This window comes from Centroberyx gerrardi, chromosome 15 (genome assembly GCF_048128805.1).
Source record: "Centroberyx gerrardi isolate f3 chromosome 15, fCenGer3.hap1.cur.20231027, whole genome shotgun sequence".
Classification (NCBI taxonomy): Eukaryota; Metazoa; Chordata; class Actinopteri; order Beryciformes; family Berycidae; genus Centroberyx; species Centroberyx gerrardi.
The window spans coordinates 28,195,921-28,213,392 of NC_136011.1; the positions used below are offsets into that span (position 1 = coordinate 28,195,921).

The window sequence follows — 17,472 nt, forward strand, 5'->3', positions numbered from 1 at the left end:
GCAAAAATCTTAACATGTCATTTAGTCTAATTGAATTCTAAAATCTAAATTTTCTTAAAATAAGTGAAAAAAATCTGGTGTTAGATAATTTCACTTGTTTCCAATGCAAATCAACTTGTTTTTAAGAATTTAGTAGAATCAACAGTCATTTTCTTGACAGCAGTGCAGTGATCTGCCTTAGTCTGACTGGTTTCAACACACTGACACTCTGTTCTAGAAAATTCCTGAAACAAGTGAAACTGCATTGGAAACAAGTGGAGTTATCTCTCCCCTATTTTTCACTTGTTTTAAAAAAAATAAGATTTGAAGGCTGAATATGAGACTAAGTGACTGGTTCAAATGGTCGTTTTTTGCAGTGTAGATATTATTTATTTTCACCAAGCCTGTTTATCTTCTTTTGCTAGTAGCATCAAATAGAGGGGATAGAATTCACTTTGTTCACCAAGTAGGTTAAAATAAATAAATACACACAAAGTGACCTGGTGACACTGACGCAGACACACACTGACGTCTTCTACTGTCAGAGAACATACTGACATACATTAGACCGGGACAACAGACCTAAAGAGGTATAGAGGACATACTGACACACATGGGACAGAGATAGCTAACCTGTTTACCCTGTCTGTCCCCCCCCCCCCCCCCCCCCCCCCCCCCCCCTCTCTCTCTCTCTCTGCTCTCTCTCTCTCTCTCTCTCTCTCTCTCTCTCTCTCTCTCTCTCTCTCTCTCTCTCTCATTAGTCTGGAGCGTTGGTTTACATAACAGATATGTAAAGAATGTACGTACTGTAATACTGTAGTGGGTTTTCTCGTAAACAGGACAGAAGACAAACAGTTGAACTTTAGTTTATCAGCTGAGAGCCTCAATCTGGGTCAGAGACTGGACAGGCTGCCCCACACACACACACACACACACACACACACACAGACACACACAGAGGTTCTCTCACTGGAAATTTACACACATCTGTTGTATATTGTATATTGCATATATTTCAGATTTTTATCATCCTTTATTCATTCTCATACTGCATCTATTTCATATTTTTTTAGTATATTTTCATGTTTTCTTTCATTTTCTTCTTTGCACATCCTGCATACGTGCTGTAATTCATATACTTTAGTACTTTTCTGTTAAAGTTTTCATACTGTTTTACTTTACTGATCATTAAAGTTTCATCTTCTTATGTTGTTATCTCATTTTATGACACTTATGACAGCTTATAAATATAAAAAACTAATATCGACAGCTATGATCAAAGAAATGTCAAAAATGTTTGATGTGCATTATTTTCATTTTTCTCTCATTTTTTTCTCTCTCTCTCTCTCATCCCCTCTCTCCCTCTCTCTCTCTCTCCCTCTCTCTTTCTCTCTCTCTCTCCCTCTCTCTTTCTCTCTCTCTCTCTCTCTCTCTCCAGGTTGCCGATCTCCCACACTTGTTTTAATCAGATCTGTCTGCCTCCTTATCGCACCAGGAAGGAGCTCAAACACAAGCTCACCATCGCCATCTCCAACGCCGAGGGCTTCGGCCTGGAGTGACCAGCCTGCCCACACACACACACACACACACACACACACACACACAGACTATTAGCAACGCTAGCTAGTTAGCTGTACGCCACAAGTACCTGGATGCACCTTATGTCTCTCTGTGGATCAGACTGCAGTGTGAAGGAGTCCGGTGTTTCTCAACATGTGGGTCGCGACGCAAAACACAAAAACACAAGTATCATGGAACAAAACTCAGTTATTTATGTTGCATACAACGGGTCACAGCTGGGGTTGGATCGATATATCTGTTTGCTGATATATCAGGCCGATATTGGCCTTTAAAAATTGGATATCGTCCGGTCATATCAGCTGCTGCAAAACCATATCATTGCACATTTTATTTATTAATTTAATTGTTCGATCACGTTTTTCTGTAAATTGATTCTTCATTAAAAGGCAGTAACGTATCCCAGAGTTTCCCTAGTGGGTCTCCCTGCCTTAAAGAGCTGCTAACACTAAAATAATTTCATGAATCTGAGTTTTAATGGAGAGTTTTAGTGTCAAAATTCTGGGGGGAAACACTGAATACTTGGATTTTTTTTGGGCACTAAAAGGTCCAAATTTAAAGACACATTGAAACAAAATATGAGACCACTTAAGAATAAAATTATTGGTATCAGCTTTCGAAAGCCCGTATCGGTCGAACCCCGGTCATAACTTCATAGATGAGGTAAAGTTTTGGGTCCCGATGCCGAACCAGTTGAGAACCGCAGGTGTAGATCTGGATCCCAGAGGTCCCAGGTCGTTTTCTTCAGCGTCCTCAAAAAACCTTCTGTCCCCAAACAAGTCCGCGTCTCTGGAACTTAAACAAGCTGGCTGGTTTGCTCAGGCATTTGTGATGTTTTGCAACGCGTTATAGATGATTTATTCTACATTTACAGACTCCATATTTACATTTGTGACCCAGTTTTCTTTTGTTTTTGTTCGACTATTGATCTTTGCATTCAGAGCTTTAAAATGGTACATTGCATAAGTTATTTAGTTTGAATTATTTACTATTGATTTAGTGCATTTTGGTCAAACATTTTCTGAAAAAATGCTCCTTCTGTAAAGTTAAATGAGCCTGGATTCATACCGTTTGGTCACATTTTATGCATTTAAATCACACTCTTATCCAGATTGACTTAAAATGACTGCAACAGAAAATCAGTCAAAAAAAATATTATTGTGTCCCTGAATATTTATGTATAATATAGAAGTGTAAGGTGCAGAAATAAGAGCCAAGTTTATTTTTTACAACACAGCAATAAGATAAATCATTTGCGACTGCAGATAATCATGTTGGAAATAATCTCTAAATTGGAGCTGGAAGGTTTGCAGAGGACACGGAGGATTGGAGATGAATATGTTAAATATTTCAAACCTCTTCTAAAATCTGACTTCACTGTTTTGGTGACATTCAAATATATTTTTATGAAGGCATAGAATATGTATTTTGTATCATTTTGCTTTGTTCGTAGCACACTGTCAAGATATCCTAAACTAAGGCTTTGCTGGTAAAAGAATGCTGTTGTGTATCATGAGATATAGATTGTCTTGTGAATAGAGATTTTGTTTTTGTTGTTGTTGTTGTTTTTTGACATTGCTGCCTGTTGTGTTGAATGGAAGAATGCAGCAGAAATGTTTTGATTTTGTTTTAAATGTTGTGATGTATCTGTCACAGTCTAACCACAGCTGTTGATTGACAGCTCAGTTTGTGTTTGGTGTTGTTTGGTTCTCATGTTGTTGTAGCAGATTGTAACATGGCCGCCGTCAGGCTGGGAAATGACCTCCAGCCAGCAGCCAAATGCTGGTAAAGTTTGGCTGCGGCTGGTAAGTTAGTCTAGTCCAGCAAACCAAGCAGGAGGGAAAACCATCATTTGAAGTTCCTGTTCTGTCCTGTTTTGTTTTGTCCTGTCCCGTCCTGTTCTGTCCTGTCCTGTCCTGTCCCATCCTGTCCCATCCTGTCCCGTCCTGTCCCGTCCTGTCCTGTCCCGTCCTGTTCTGTCCTGTCCCGTCCTGTCCTGTCCTGTTCTGTTCTGTTGTAAAAATGTTGGTGCCCAGTAAAATAGTCAAAGTGGCTTGTTAGTATTGACCTCATTCCCACAGCAGCCATTTTGAACAGTCGGGTTGGGAAATTACCTGGAAGAGTGAGTCCAGACCAGCTACTGTTGTGTACCTTGATACAAACACAGATTTCACAGAGACCGATTGGAAAAAAATATAAAAAATAAATGGATCTTGGTGATCAGGATGGATATACTGTAGATTCACATTTCATCGCTAGCTACCAGAGTCTAGCGTATGTAGCTAGCTAGGCTTGCTAACAAGTAAGCTAGCTAACTTCCCTGCTAAATTCAAGCAGGTGTTGTAGTTGTTCCTGAGATTGCTAGCTAATCTCTGTTCTGTCTATCAGAAGTCCTCACTTATGTGTTTAAGTAACGCTAGTTTTATATATGTTTCCCACCCTGAGTGTTCAAAATGGCCGCCGTGTGAATAAGGTCAGTTGAGGTGCCAGTGTGGCCGTTAGACAGAGCAGTTACGGTGAAGCTGCACTGGAGCGATCGAGCACCAGCCATCAAGTGAACGCTCCCTTTAAAGTCAGCTGCATAGATCTGATCCCTGATGACTGACGCTAGCACTGATTCCATTTTGTGAATGGGAAAAATGAAGTGGCATCGTATGAGATTATTCAGCATATAGACTGTTTCTGGTGATTTGGTTAATATAAAATAAATTATAATAAGTGCAATATCCATCTAGTGTTCAGTTTTATGGTAACCAACAAGCTTAATGCTATATAATTTGTTGTCCAAATTATGATGACCCAGAATGCATTAAAACAATATTACTTATGCATGATGGGGAATGGGGAAGGGCCAGTGACATTAGGGCAACGGTTTATCAGGACAGAGATAACGCTAACGAGCCGCAGACGCTAACGAGCCACTTCTCCCTCTGGTGTAGCTTCTCTGTGTTTCCAGCCTCCCTGCTGCTTCATGTCTCCTCTCTAAAACACAGTTGTGTTGCTATAAACATGCTTCTGCTTCACGACCCTCTGTAACGCTGCCACGGCCACATGCCCAAAGCCCTAAACATTAACTGACATTAACAAAGAATCCAGAGTTTCCTAGCAACAGCCATGGAGTTTGCATGGCGACCAATGAAAGCTGCAGTGTCCAAACTCTGTCAAAGTGTCCGTCAGCCTGATCTGGGTCACTAATTCATTCGGTCTCTTTAAGAGTCTGCTATAGGCTGAGATCCTCCTTACGTAACGCTGGATTCTTCTTCTTGTTTTCTCTGGTCATGGAGCAACAGCAGGAGCCACAACCAGCACTTCCCCCAAGCATCTGCTAGCTAAAAGGCTCATGCTGCGTTCATGTCACGTCAGATTTATTGTAAATATGAACTGTTTTGTCAACTCCAACTCCATCTCCCACTATGTGTCATGAATTGTAGGAAATGTGTCAACACAGGTGGGAAACATGGCCACGAATCCACCGATGTTTGTCAGTCCAAAATCAAAATTAGCAGTTATATTCACACTAATATACTCAACTCTACTCACAAAAAGCGAGCAATATCTGCTGCAGTTTGTTTATGGATGTGGGTATTCCAACGAGTTAAACGCATCCCGAGTTAAACGCGAGTTAAACGAGTTCCGAGTTTTAGCAACGAGACGTCATTAAATTCTTCCACTTCTTTCCGATATGACATGAATGCAGCATTTGTCTGTTGCCCTCAGAAGTCAGATTTTTGTGTCAGTTGTGTGTTTGGGCAATGGAGATGGGCAACGCTCCCAGTAACAAGCAACAGACAGAGAGACACATGGGTCCAAAAGCGATTTCAGCGTTTCTTAGCAGCAAAATATTAGATATGTGATCAAAACAGTTCTGATCCCATCAAAGTTGCCCAAAAACTTGCTGCCCTGTGCCTTAAGGAGATTGAAAGTGGAGTTGTCGTCAGCTCAGTTTCACCCCAGAGCCTCGGGGATGAAGAGAGATTTGTGCTTTGGGTGTCATCCTATCAGTTCATGTGTGTGTGAGGAAAGATCAATCAATACCAGGAAAGCAGCTGAATCCTTTTTAAGCTCATGTGGGATAATCCAGTTAGCAAGAGAAGCACCTGAATGTTTTGAGATGTTATTTGACCCGGGTCTGCTGTGAGTGAACGGGACCAAACTGTGTCAGGTTATGCAGTGGGACGGCGTCATCAGGACCTAAGCAACAGTCCGTTTGAAAATAGTTCAAATGGATTCAAACGGTTGAACTTGTTGAGAAGAGGTTAATTTAACATGTCGGGTATTTGAACTGACTGAGCTAAATGATGCATTTCTCATATTTTTTTATTTAATAATTTAGACATTCAGCTCTTCTTTCACCTTCAGTAGGTCTGCCCCCATGTCAGCACTGCAAAAAATGACAAAATTGTTGAGTCATTTTATCTTGAATCCAGACATATCAAGCTTATTTTAAGATTTTTTTTTTTTAAGTGAAATCATCTTACTGCACTACTTTTACCGGTTTCAACAAATCTGACTTTTTTTTCCGTATCATGTAACTTGTTTCAGGACATTTACTTGGTCAAAGTGAAATTGTCTTCCAGATTTTCTTGATTGTTTTATGATGATTTCTTGAAAGAAGTCATATTGGCATGAATCAAGTGAAATCCTTTACCATTATCTGCCAGTGCAGTGAGATAAATTAACTAAAAAATATCACAAAATAAGCTTGATAGGTCTGGAAACAAGTTAAAATCACTTGACTGCTTGCCATTTTTTTGCAGTGATCGAAGTGACAGCTCTCAGATTATTTTTTGGCCGGTTTGTGAATCTTGACGTCAGAAACCAAAATGGCTGCCACACCTACTGTAGCTCAGCTGGGTCTTAACATGAGCTGTAACACGTTCACTTGACCCTTTGCCCCCCTGGTGAATTACCCATGACCCATTTTTAAGACTTACATACTCGGCTCGTCTGTTGCTCAAGTCTTATATAATGCGCTGTACTGTATGTACTGCGGTGTTTCTGAAACTATTTACAGTGCAGGTTGAGGAGGGTCAAAGCCGCTTCATGTTCACACAGTTTCACACGTTCACACTGGGAGCTGCCCAGTTAGAGTCAGATGGAAAATGACTTGTCACCTTGTTAGCTAACTCTCCAAATCATAGTGTTCATCTGTTTAAAATAAATGTCAATAAATGCCAATAAATGTACTATTTTTTTTTTTTATCTTCTGGTGTTTTTATATCAAATCCCATTATTTCACGTATTTTTAGTGGTTACTTCATGCTGTAACAGATTTTTGAACACACACACACACACACACACACACACACCCATCATATAGAGCGACACACGTGTCAGCATGATACAGCAGTGAAAACCCGGTTCCCTTTTCCTGGGACTCCATGGCTGCTTCCGGTTGGCTGGAATTTATTCATTTTGAGGAAAGCATTTCACAGAGGATTGCTTCACCGACACAGAGTGGCATCCGGTTCTCCTGAGTCACTTTCCACGGTGGTTTGAACAGTCCTGCCCCCGCGTTACGTCCCGCCCCAACATGCTGTTTCAACCGGAAATACATCGAATTATGAAAGCAAGGAACCAGTGAAATGCTTCACTACCAGTCAACAGTCTGGACACACCTGACTGAATGTACTGTTTCATTCTCTTAAAGCCATTCTGATCTAAAGGCTTCTGCTTAAATGCTTGAAATGAGTTTCTTAGACAAATATAAATAGTGAAGTTGATCCTATGTATGAATTTCTTTCCAAAGCCTTTGCCTTTCCATCGAGGCAAAGAATCTAAAATATATTTTGATTTGTTTAACGCTCTTTTGGTCGCTGCATAATTCCATTTGTGTTATTTCATAGTTTTGATGCCTTTACTATTATTCTAAAATGTAGAAAATAGTAAAAATAAAGAAAAATGTAGTGTGTCCAAGCTTTTGACTGGTAGTGTGTGTTCTTGTGGCTTCAAGGGAAAGCAGAGCATTATCCGTTCACTTTCCCCGCTTTCTGGGATTCAAACCGGCAACCCTCTGGACAGAAGCCCCTCCTCCTCCAGGCTCCCACTCCTCTAATGCACAGTTCCAGCCTGTCCTCCTGCTCAGGGGCGGCAGCCAATCACTGTCAGTGTAGACGGACCTTGACATTGTGCCCTGTATGTACAGTACAGTGTTCAGTTAGTGCAGAATGTTCAGTGAACTCACCGTCGCTGTCCGGATTCACACGCATCACACAGCAGGGTTCAGGGGTCAATTCATCAATGACATCATCAACTCCAATTCAACTGAGGAATTGGAATTTTATAAATCTTACAGGAAACAGAATTGGAATTATCAATACTGAATATCATAAGATGTTAAAGGAACCTTTCAGCTGGTATTTGATGCAGAACATGTATTCATTATTATATATATATACACACACATATATATTATATATATTCATTAGTTAATCCATACATTATGATTGAATGTATTTGATTTGTTGAACTCTTTTGATTCATAATGTTTGATTTATGATTAATAATGTTTAGCAAGTCAAGACAAATTCTCTTACTACAGACTAGAAACTACAGACTAGAGATTAGACACTACAGACTAGAAACTACAGACTAGAGATTAGACACTACAGACTAGAAACTACAGACTAGAGATTAGACACTACAGACTAGAAACTACATACTAGAAACTACAGACTAGAGATTAGGCACTACAGACTAGAAACTACAGACTAGAGATTAGACACTACAGACTAGAAACTACAGACTAGAAACTACAGACTAGAGATTAGACACTACAGACTAGAAACTACAGACTAGAGATTAGACACTACAGACTAGAAACTACAGACTAGAGATTAGACACTACAGACTAGAAACTACAGACTAGAAACTACAGACTAAAGATTAGACACTACAGACTAGAAACTACAGACTAGAGATTAGACACTACAGACTAGAAACTACAGACTAGAAACTACAGACTAAAGATTAGACACTACAGACTAGAAACTACAGACTAAAGATTAGACACTACAGACTAGAAACTACAGACTAGAGATTAGACACTACAGACTAGAAACTACAGACTAGAGATTAGACACTACAGACTAGAAACTACAGACTAGAGATTAGACACTACAGACTAGAAACTACAGACTAGAGATTAGACACTACAGACTAGAAACTACAGACTAGAGATTAGACACTACAGACTAGAACCTACATACTAGAGATTAGACACTACAGACTAGAAACTACAGACTAGAGATTAGACACTACAGACTAGAAACTACATACTAGAAACTACAGACTAGAGATTAGACACTACAGACTAGAAACTACAGACTAGAGATTAGACACTACAGACTAGAAACTACAGACTAGAGATTAGACACTACAGACTAGACACTACAGACTAGAGATTAGACACTACAGACTAGAAACTACAGACTAAAGATTAGACACTACAGACTAGAAACTACAGACTAGAGATTAGACACTAGAAACTACAGACTAGAGATTAGACACTACAGACTAGAAACTACAGACTAGAAACTACAGACTAGAGATTAGACACTACAGACTAGAAACTACAGACTAGAGATTAGACACTACAGACTAGAAACTACAGACTAGAAACTACAGACTATAGACTAGAAACTACAGATTAGAAACTACAGTCTAGAAACTAGAGACTAGAGAGTAAAGACTACATGCTACGGACTACAGACTACAGACTATAGACTAAATACTGCAGACTAGTGACTACAGATTAGAGACAACAGAACATGTAATCATAATCCATACATTATGACTGAATGTGTTTGATTTGTTGAACTGTCTTTTATTTGATTCATAATGTTTTGATTTATAATGTTTAGAGTCGAGACAAACTCTCTTAGAAGTGGAATTTCATGGAATTCAGTTCTGTCTCCTGTCGTTCTGATTCAATTCACAATCTGTTTCCTTACAGCTGGGAGACTTTCACACTCACACTGCAGCTGAGGTTTACCATGCAACCAACACTGACACACACACACACACACACACACACACACACACACACACACACACAACACCTCACACACACACACACACATTTACACTGTAGGAATTTATCAGTCTTATCTAAAGTGACTCAACATGACATTTACTGTAGCTGTTGACGCACATATTTGCTTTTCGGGGGGTTGAACCTAGGAGTTGTCAGTCATGGGGCGGTCCCTGTAATCTCCAACTCACACACACACACACACACACACACACACACACACACACACCCCCAGACACACATTCCTGCTTACTCTGTCCAGTGGCCCCTCCTTTACTGCAGACACCAATTAGTACTTTTTCTCATGCTTATTTTCTTTTTTTTCTCTCTCCTCTCTTCCTGTCTCTCTCTCCCTCTCTCTCTCTCTCTCCCTCTCTCCCTCTCTCCCTCTCTCTCTCTCTCCATCTCTCTCCTTGCTGCCCTAGTTAATGCCGGAGGCGAGGCATCTTATCGTTTATTAAACAAACAGAAATATGTAGGCCAGGGCCAGTCCGGCTTTGTCACTCAGTAACCTGGCAACAGCCCGCTATTATCTTTTAATAGGAGGGCAGACTGGCAGACTGGCTGACTCGGCACCCTATTCCACCCTATTAATTCTCAGGAGTAACAGACAATAGCGGCGAGTATTGGGACAGCGATAAGTTGTTGTTGTTATTTTTTTGTTTAGTTTTGTTGTGCTGGTGTCGTTGTTTCAGCGTGGTTTAACACAGCGGCCATTTAAAACCTTTAATCAGAAGCTGGCAGTCGGTTCTTCTGCCTCATATTCAGCTTTTAATGTTAAATGTGCAGAGTTTCCCACAGCTTGTCAGTGTCCTGCAGCAGGAGGAGCGAGTCACTTAGAGACTCTGATTTTTTTCAGTCACTAAAATCTCTCAGTGTAGTTTAAATTAATGGCATTGCAACATTAGCTGAATATTACACTTCCATCTGATTATCGAAGGCTTCGTTTCAAACTGTCTCTCCATTAGAGCTTCATAGGTGCAATGCATTATGGTCATTGTAGTTCGCTAACATGCTTTTGGGGCTTAGAAGCATTAAAGTTTCAATAGTAAAATATGTCCTCGTCCAGCCCTGGGGAAGGAACTGTGATCATAGGCGTTAAAATCGTTTCCACAGCCGGAATCACCAGGTCCAGCTGTGTCAGGTCACATGACCAATTTACGTACCTCGGATGCTAATTTGCCCCCTTTTCATTACATTGCAATGTCAATGGGAGTCTGGATCTGCGACCTGAACCTGGTGATTTGAAAGTAAACTGAGAGCTTTGTTGAGCGTCTCCATCCAAATCAGCCAAATAATTCTGAAGTGCTGCTTGTTTTGCAAAAGAAAACGCAATTGTGTCTCATGAAGATCCACAATATTCTCTGTTTTCGTAAGTAATCTTGATGGTTTGAAAACTACATCAGCAAGACCCGCCGGCTTCATGCATCACAGCCGCCCAAATGTAAACACAGTATGGGAGGAAGAGTCAACAGCAGAAAGAGACAAACTCTCGACTCCCGATGCTTTACGCTTTTGTCTGTGTATTAGAAACAGTTCATCACATTTAAAAAAAACGTTGCGGTCATAAAAGAGACAATGAAAGAGCTCTGTCAGGTCTCTCTGAAAACATTTGGTGTAACGGAGCTTGTCTCTGCTTGTAGGATTCAAAAACCTTTGTCAAGTAATAGTGATTTGAATTTTGAATTTCCATCGCACTCGCACACAGATCTGCCTGCTTTGATTGGGCATCGCTGCAGGGATGTGATGAGGGAAAGTGAGTTTTGAAAGGCAGAAATCTCGGCACCTGGGGAAGTGATCATGAAGTTATTAGTATTGATCAACAACCTTAACCTCCACAGATAGTTTATGGTTATTTTGTGCCATAACCTGACTTATAGCCCCTTTAAAACTTTTGAGAAAGACTAAAAGTTTCAGTGCTGACTGCAGGGTGTACAGGAGCTTCCACTGTACACAATGTCCTGAAATACAACGACTTCTCTCACTCGTGTGGTTTCACTTTAAGTGTTGTTATTGGCTGTTGTTTGATGTTTGATTCAGTGGAAGTGTGTGTTCTGTTGTAAACTTAAAGCTAAATTGTATTTTTTCTGGAACATATCTGGTTAAAAAATGCAGAGGCTTCACATTCTCTTATCACATGACATCTGGATAGAGATGTGTGTGTTATGTGTGTGTGCGCGTGTGTGTGTGTGTGTGTTAAAGACCCAGGGATCGTTAACATTGGTGGATCTCCAGCAGGGCCGACATCCAAGTCCGAGTACCTGTGTTTCATAACTGTCGTGTTTGTATTTATTTGCGCCTCATCAGCATTTCTGTCTTGAACGCAGCTGTGAGCGTGTGTGTGTGTGAAGCTTCTTGAATTAGGAATAAAGACGACAACCAATCTGAGTCTGGGCTCGTATTTGTCTTTGGATTTGTGTATTTTGTTTTTGTCAGATGTTATGTAATTAGGATTATTTGTCAGATAATTAAAAAATAAATAAAAGAGCATGGTTTTATTTACTGTAATGGCTTGTAGCCAGATTGCATAATGAGACTGAACCAGTCAGGGTCAACAGTCAATATTGACTCGTCTCCTGTTGGCTCTGATTGGAGTGTTTTAGTTGTTTATTTCAGACACTTTGTGCCATTGACACACACAGGGAATGTTGTAATATATGCAGTTATTGAACACTGACATAACACTCTGACTGCAAACACACAACACCAAGTCACATGACCACACCGAGATCCAGACTGAGGTGGAAAGTAACTCAGTACATTTACTCAAATATTACTTCAGTACAGTTTTGAGGTTTACTTGAGTATTTCCATTCTGTGAGACTTTCTACTTTTCCTCCACTACATTTATCTGCCGGCTGGAGTTACTAGTTACTTTGCAGAATAAGGTTTTACACGCAAAACATACGATAAGCTCATAAAATATGTTGCATTGTTAGAGTTTAAACTCCCCAACAGTATATGGAGCAGTTAGACCGACAACATTAAAGGATAAGGCTGGTGTTTTTTAATGCTTTGCTTACCGTCAACAAATCCTATAAAAATAACAAAATCAGACTGCAGTGGAACTTTATCATGATTCTTAATGTTTGCCCCATCTAGTCATCCTGCTTGGAGAACCAGATCGGTGAGATTTACCAGACCAGAACAGAAAAAGCATGCTAGAGTGACTTCCAAAACATTTCTGGTCATTGTCTAAACTTCCCTGAGACTGATTAAGACACACACTGCAGCCTATTGTCCTGTGTGGCACGCCCCACACCTGGCACCTAACTAGGTCAAACTGAGCCATGAAAATAATATGCCAATCCTGTTTGTCCCCGGTCTGGCAGCAGGGCGATCGAGGCAGAAGCAGCGAGAGAGATGGCAGACTGATGATAAAGTTTTCAGTTCACTGTTAAACATCTCAGTTCTGGGGTACGGTCTGGTTCGGGGTTTTGTTGCTTCATACCTTTCTCTCTCTCCCGGTCTTTCCTGTCTCTCTGTATCTCATACTGTCTAATAAAAGGGTGAAAATGCCTGAAAAATAATCTTAAGAAACAAATAGACAAAAACAACAGCAGAATTCATCTCCTTTCTGTTAGTTAAGCTCATCCCGGTCTCAAACTGTGGGAGTCAAGGAGTCGATTTAGTCATTTTGTCTATTATTGAGTCCTAAAATCATAATTTCCTTAAAATAAGTGAAAAAAATCTGCCGATGGGGTTTGATAATTTCACTTGTTTCCAATGCAAAACAAGAATTTAGTAGAATAAAATGTCATTTTCTTGATAGCAGTGCAGTGATCTCCCTTATTCTTATGAAGCTGCATTGGAAACAAGTGGAGTTATCTCTCCTCACTGCATGTTTCTCTTGGTTTAAAAAAAAAAAAAAAAAACATTTGAAGGCTGAATATGAGACTAAATGACTGGTTCAGATGGGCGTTTTTTTGCAGTGTGCAGTTACAGAGTCAGAATGAACTCGTGCAGCGTTACCGACGGCAACCAGCTGAGCAAAGGCACCTTTTCTGCCGGAGGACTGAAGTAAACAGAACTGGACTCCGTCTCATCCGCTGGCCTCACGCCGGGCTGTAATGATGCAGGAAATATGTATTCTCACAGCCAACTCTGCTCTTTGTGGTTGGTTGTGTGTGTGTATGTGTGTGTGTGTGTGTGTGTGTGTGTGTGTGCTGGGTTTCCCTGCAGCCTGCTGTCCTCACATGACTCCTTGCCGCTGGCTGTATTATGTAGGTATGTAGGTCGACATAATGCAGCCTGTCAATCACCTGCAGAGATTCAACTGCATGCACATACACACCTGCACACACACACACACACACACACACACGTAAACATACGCGCACATACACACAGACAGACACATGCATACAGTGAGCAGACACATTCCCTCATGCGTTCCCACTGTTTTTCTTTCTCTCACACACACTTAAGCGCTCTCTTTCTCTTTAAGACACACACACACACACACACACACACACACACACACACACACACACACGTTCCTGCTGTCTTTTTCTCTCCCACACACTAAATCTCTCTCTTTCAAACACGCTTAGAGACACACATTTTCTCTTGCATTACCATTGACTTGCTTTCTCTCATACACACTCTCTCTCTCTCTCTCTCTCTCTCTCGCATACACACACACTCTTTCTCTCTCGCACACACACACACTCTTTCTCTCTCTCTCTCTCTCTCACTCACACACTTGCTCAAATACATCCTCATTCCTCACACACAAATCCTACATGCAGACATCATGTAGGTATGTATGAGGAACCTGTGTGTATGTGTGTGAACCCCTTGCAGTGATCCACACACACTTGAAACACACACACACACACACACACACACCCCCTCACAAGGCGTTCCTTGTTCCCGCTCCCAGATGTGAGGCGGTCTTTGTGCGCAGCAGCAGAGGAAAGTCTCCGCCGCGGTTTGGGAGCTTTTCACAGCTTGACTCAACAGATTTACAGTCTCTAACGACCCAGCTCGGCGGAGAAGGACTTGGCAGAGAGAGAGAGAACAGTTACACAAGCAGCATTTCAGCTTCGTCATTACTTCCTCGTCAGACTGGTAGGAGAGCGGAGACGGGAGTGAGACCGGTGTTTTTCGACAGTGGGAGAGGTTTAGCAATGTAAAAGTCAGAAGTTTCTCCTCCCGGTCTGTTCTCTGCGCTCCTCTCCTAATTGAATAAGCTTCAATAACTAGATCGCTGAACCGAAATGATGCAGTGCAGCGGTCAGAACCATAAAATATTCCTGTGACCGCAGAATGATCATGTAAGAGCAAGGAGCGAGGAAAAGAAGTAGAATAGAGTAATAGAGTGTGTAGCATTTTTAAACATCAATATATCATTGTCAAATTAATTGATACCTTGGTATAATTGGCGTAAACCAATGAGTCCATGTTGGAGCTGATTGTTCTCCTCTATCTCACTCCAGTAGTATTGTTAGTTCTAGTGTTTCTCCACGTTAAGACTACATTTCCCATCAGCCCCGTTGCTTCCTGCCCCCCCCCTCCCCCTCCCTGAAGAGGATCAACATGTTGGAAGTGATTTCTCCATCTTCCTTTCCCTCCTTCCACCATCTGCTGCCAGAAACTCTTTCAGCTTTAGCTCCGTTTGCTCTGGAAGAACAGAACCTCTTCCTGTTTTGTGCCGTAAAGCGATCCAGCAGATTTCCCTCCAGATCCACCAGGTGGAGAAACTATGGAGGATGAGAGTAGAGGCTGGTAGAGGCTGACGGTAATTCTACTAATGTCTCAAAATGAATGTGGTGATGATTTATGAGGTCCTAGCTCATAACTCATGCTAAAAGTGGCTACAGTGCTTAGCGCTACTGTCTGCATTACAGTGCGTTCACTTGCCAAAGCGTCCATTACGAAGCCGTCTGAAGCCTCCTCTCTCCCTCGATATCAGGATTTATTTAGCACAAAAACAAGAAGGTAATCCCCTCTTTCATCTGCTCTCTGTTGGTATAATTTGACACCAAATGCCCAGAATAATTTGGAGCAGAGGACGCAGAACTTGAGCTGACAATCCTTTCCCCCTGACTCCCTCCTCCTCCTCCCTCCATCCCTCCTCCCGAACCCCTCCCAAAAATCTCTTCCTCCTCCACCCAAACTCCCGTCCTCCCCATCACCCCCCTCCTTCTGTGCTCCTGTGAATATCCAATATCCTTAAAATATCCAGCTGACCCGTGGGGAAAGTCATCTGACCCGCTATCCAGCATGTAAACAACATCATAAACAAATATCAAATATCTATCAGCAGACGTTATGTAGTAGTTATGTGTAGAGCGGCATTTGAGGCTGCGTTCAACACCCAGCATGTTCTGATCGGTTCCCCTGAACTCTGCAGCGTTTCCTCCTTCAGTTCAGTTGGTTTGTCCAGGTGAGAAGGATGACCTTTGACCTCTGGTGGCACCAAATAAAGACACCGAGAGTCTGAGAACAAGAGAATTGCGGTGCGGTTCGTTAATCCAGCTACAGGAAACCACCCCGAAACTCAAGGGATTATCTGGACTGATGCTCATATTCAGCTATTTCTTAATGTGTTCTTAACTGGTATGAACACCACAGAAGAAGAGACAGACAAGTCCATCATGTTAGATAACGTTACAGGAACTGGAGTCAGATTTGACAGGATGACAGGTGACCAAAACTCTGTCCAATAGCCTAAACAAGCTACTTGTGAGTCATGTGACTTTACAAGCCCCTGGTTCACTTGTATTTGGGCAGAGTGAACCAAAACAAAACAAACTTTTAAATGCAACAAAGTCAACTTGTCCGCTGTCCTCCAGACTAAAGAAAACCATCTTTAGGTGTGATTGCACCATTTTCAATGGGATGCATCGGCCTCCCATTGAAAATTGCTGGTTCACAAGGCCTGAGTGTTGCCTCTGCTCAGTTTACAATTGAAATTGTAGACTGACTATGAATCAGTTAATACAAACACTCACTTTCTCTCTCAATTCAATTTTCATTTAATTCAATTCAGTTCAATTCAATTCAATGAGCTTTATTGGCATGACATACATAACATAAGTGCAGCTGAAGCATTTAGAGTACATCAAACAGGAACCATAATAATAATTGCTAGCAGTAATAAAAGTAGGAACAATAATGAATAAACAATAACTCTCAGTAGCTCTCTCTCTGTCTCTCTGCCACCCGAAAGATCAGAGGCTGGAGGATATAAAATAAATGGCATATTGTTCCTAATGATACTATTAAAAGGAGAGAGCTGTATATAGGCTTCTGCTAAACTGGGGTCACTTCACAGGATCAGTCATGACTATGTGTGTGTGTGTGTGTGTGTGTGTGTGTGTGTGTGTGTGTGTGTGCCAACCAGCAGATCAAACAGAGTCCAGACAGATGGAGACTCTGTGTTCGTGTGTTCAGACACCACGTTCCTCACAGACATGCTGTTTATCAGTGTTTATCATTCCTGCTATCAGCTGAGAACACAGCCACAAGCCAGACTTCCACTAAAGGTCACCTAAATTAAAAGGAGAAAAACACAGAAGAAGAATTTTGAAATGGCAACTCTCAGCTGACCAAAATTTCCGAACCACAAATTAGGACAAGTATACACACACACACACACACACACACACACACACACACAGCTCTGACACAAATGAGGCAGCAGCAAAACACTTTTAAACTTTTCCAAGTGGGATAAAGAGTCTAAAAGTTTTCACATGAGCAGGAGTCGTGTAACGCTCAGGAAATATTCCAACTTGGGGACATTTTGAATGATTCTGCTTTAGAAAAGGTTAGAGATTGTTTACTGAGGCTCAGGCAGCGCTGAGTGAAGACAGACAGGAAACAGGACAGAGAGAAGTGACACTGAAGTCACTCTCTGATTCAAACAGAGCCGA

At 41.3% G+C, this 17,472-nt stretch overlaps 2 protein-coding genes across 2 annotated transcripts in view; one reads left to right on the forward strand and one right to left on the reverse strand.

Annotated features, from left to right (window-relative positions):
• The window catches only part of hectd2 (HECT domain containing 2), a 65,058-nt gene extending 63,520 nt beyond the window's left edge, over positions 1-1,538 (forward strand). The window contains 1 exon segment of the mRNA XM_078288648.1: positions 1,418-1,538. Within this exon segment, the coding sequence (XP_078144774.1) occupies positions 1,418-1,538 (121 nt within the window).
• The window catches only part of slc22a15 (solute carrier family 22 member 15), a 438,052-nt gene that overhangs the window by 143,847 nt on the left and 276,733 nt on the right, over positions 1-17,472 (reverse strand). The gene's annotated exons all lie outside the window — the stretch shown is intronic.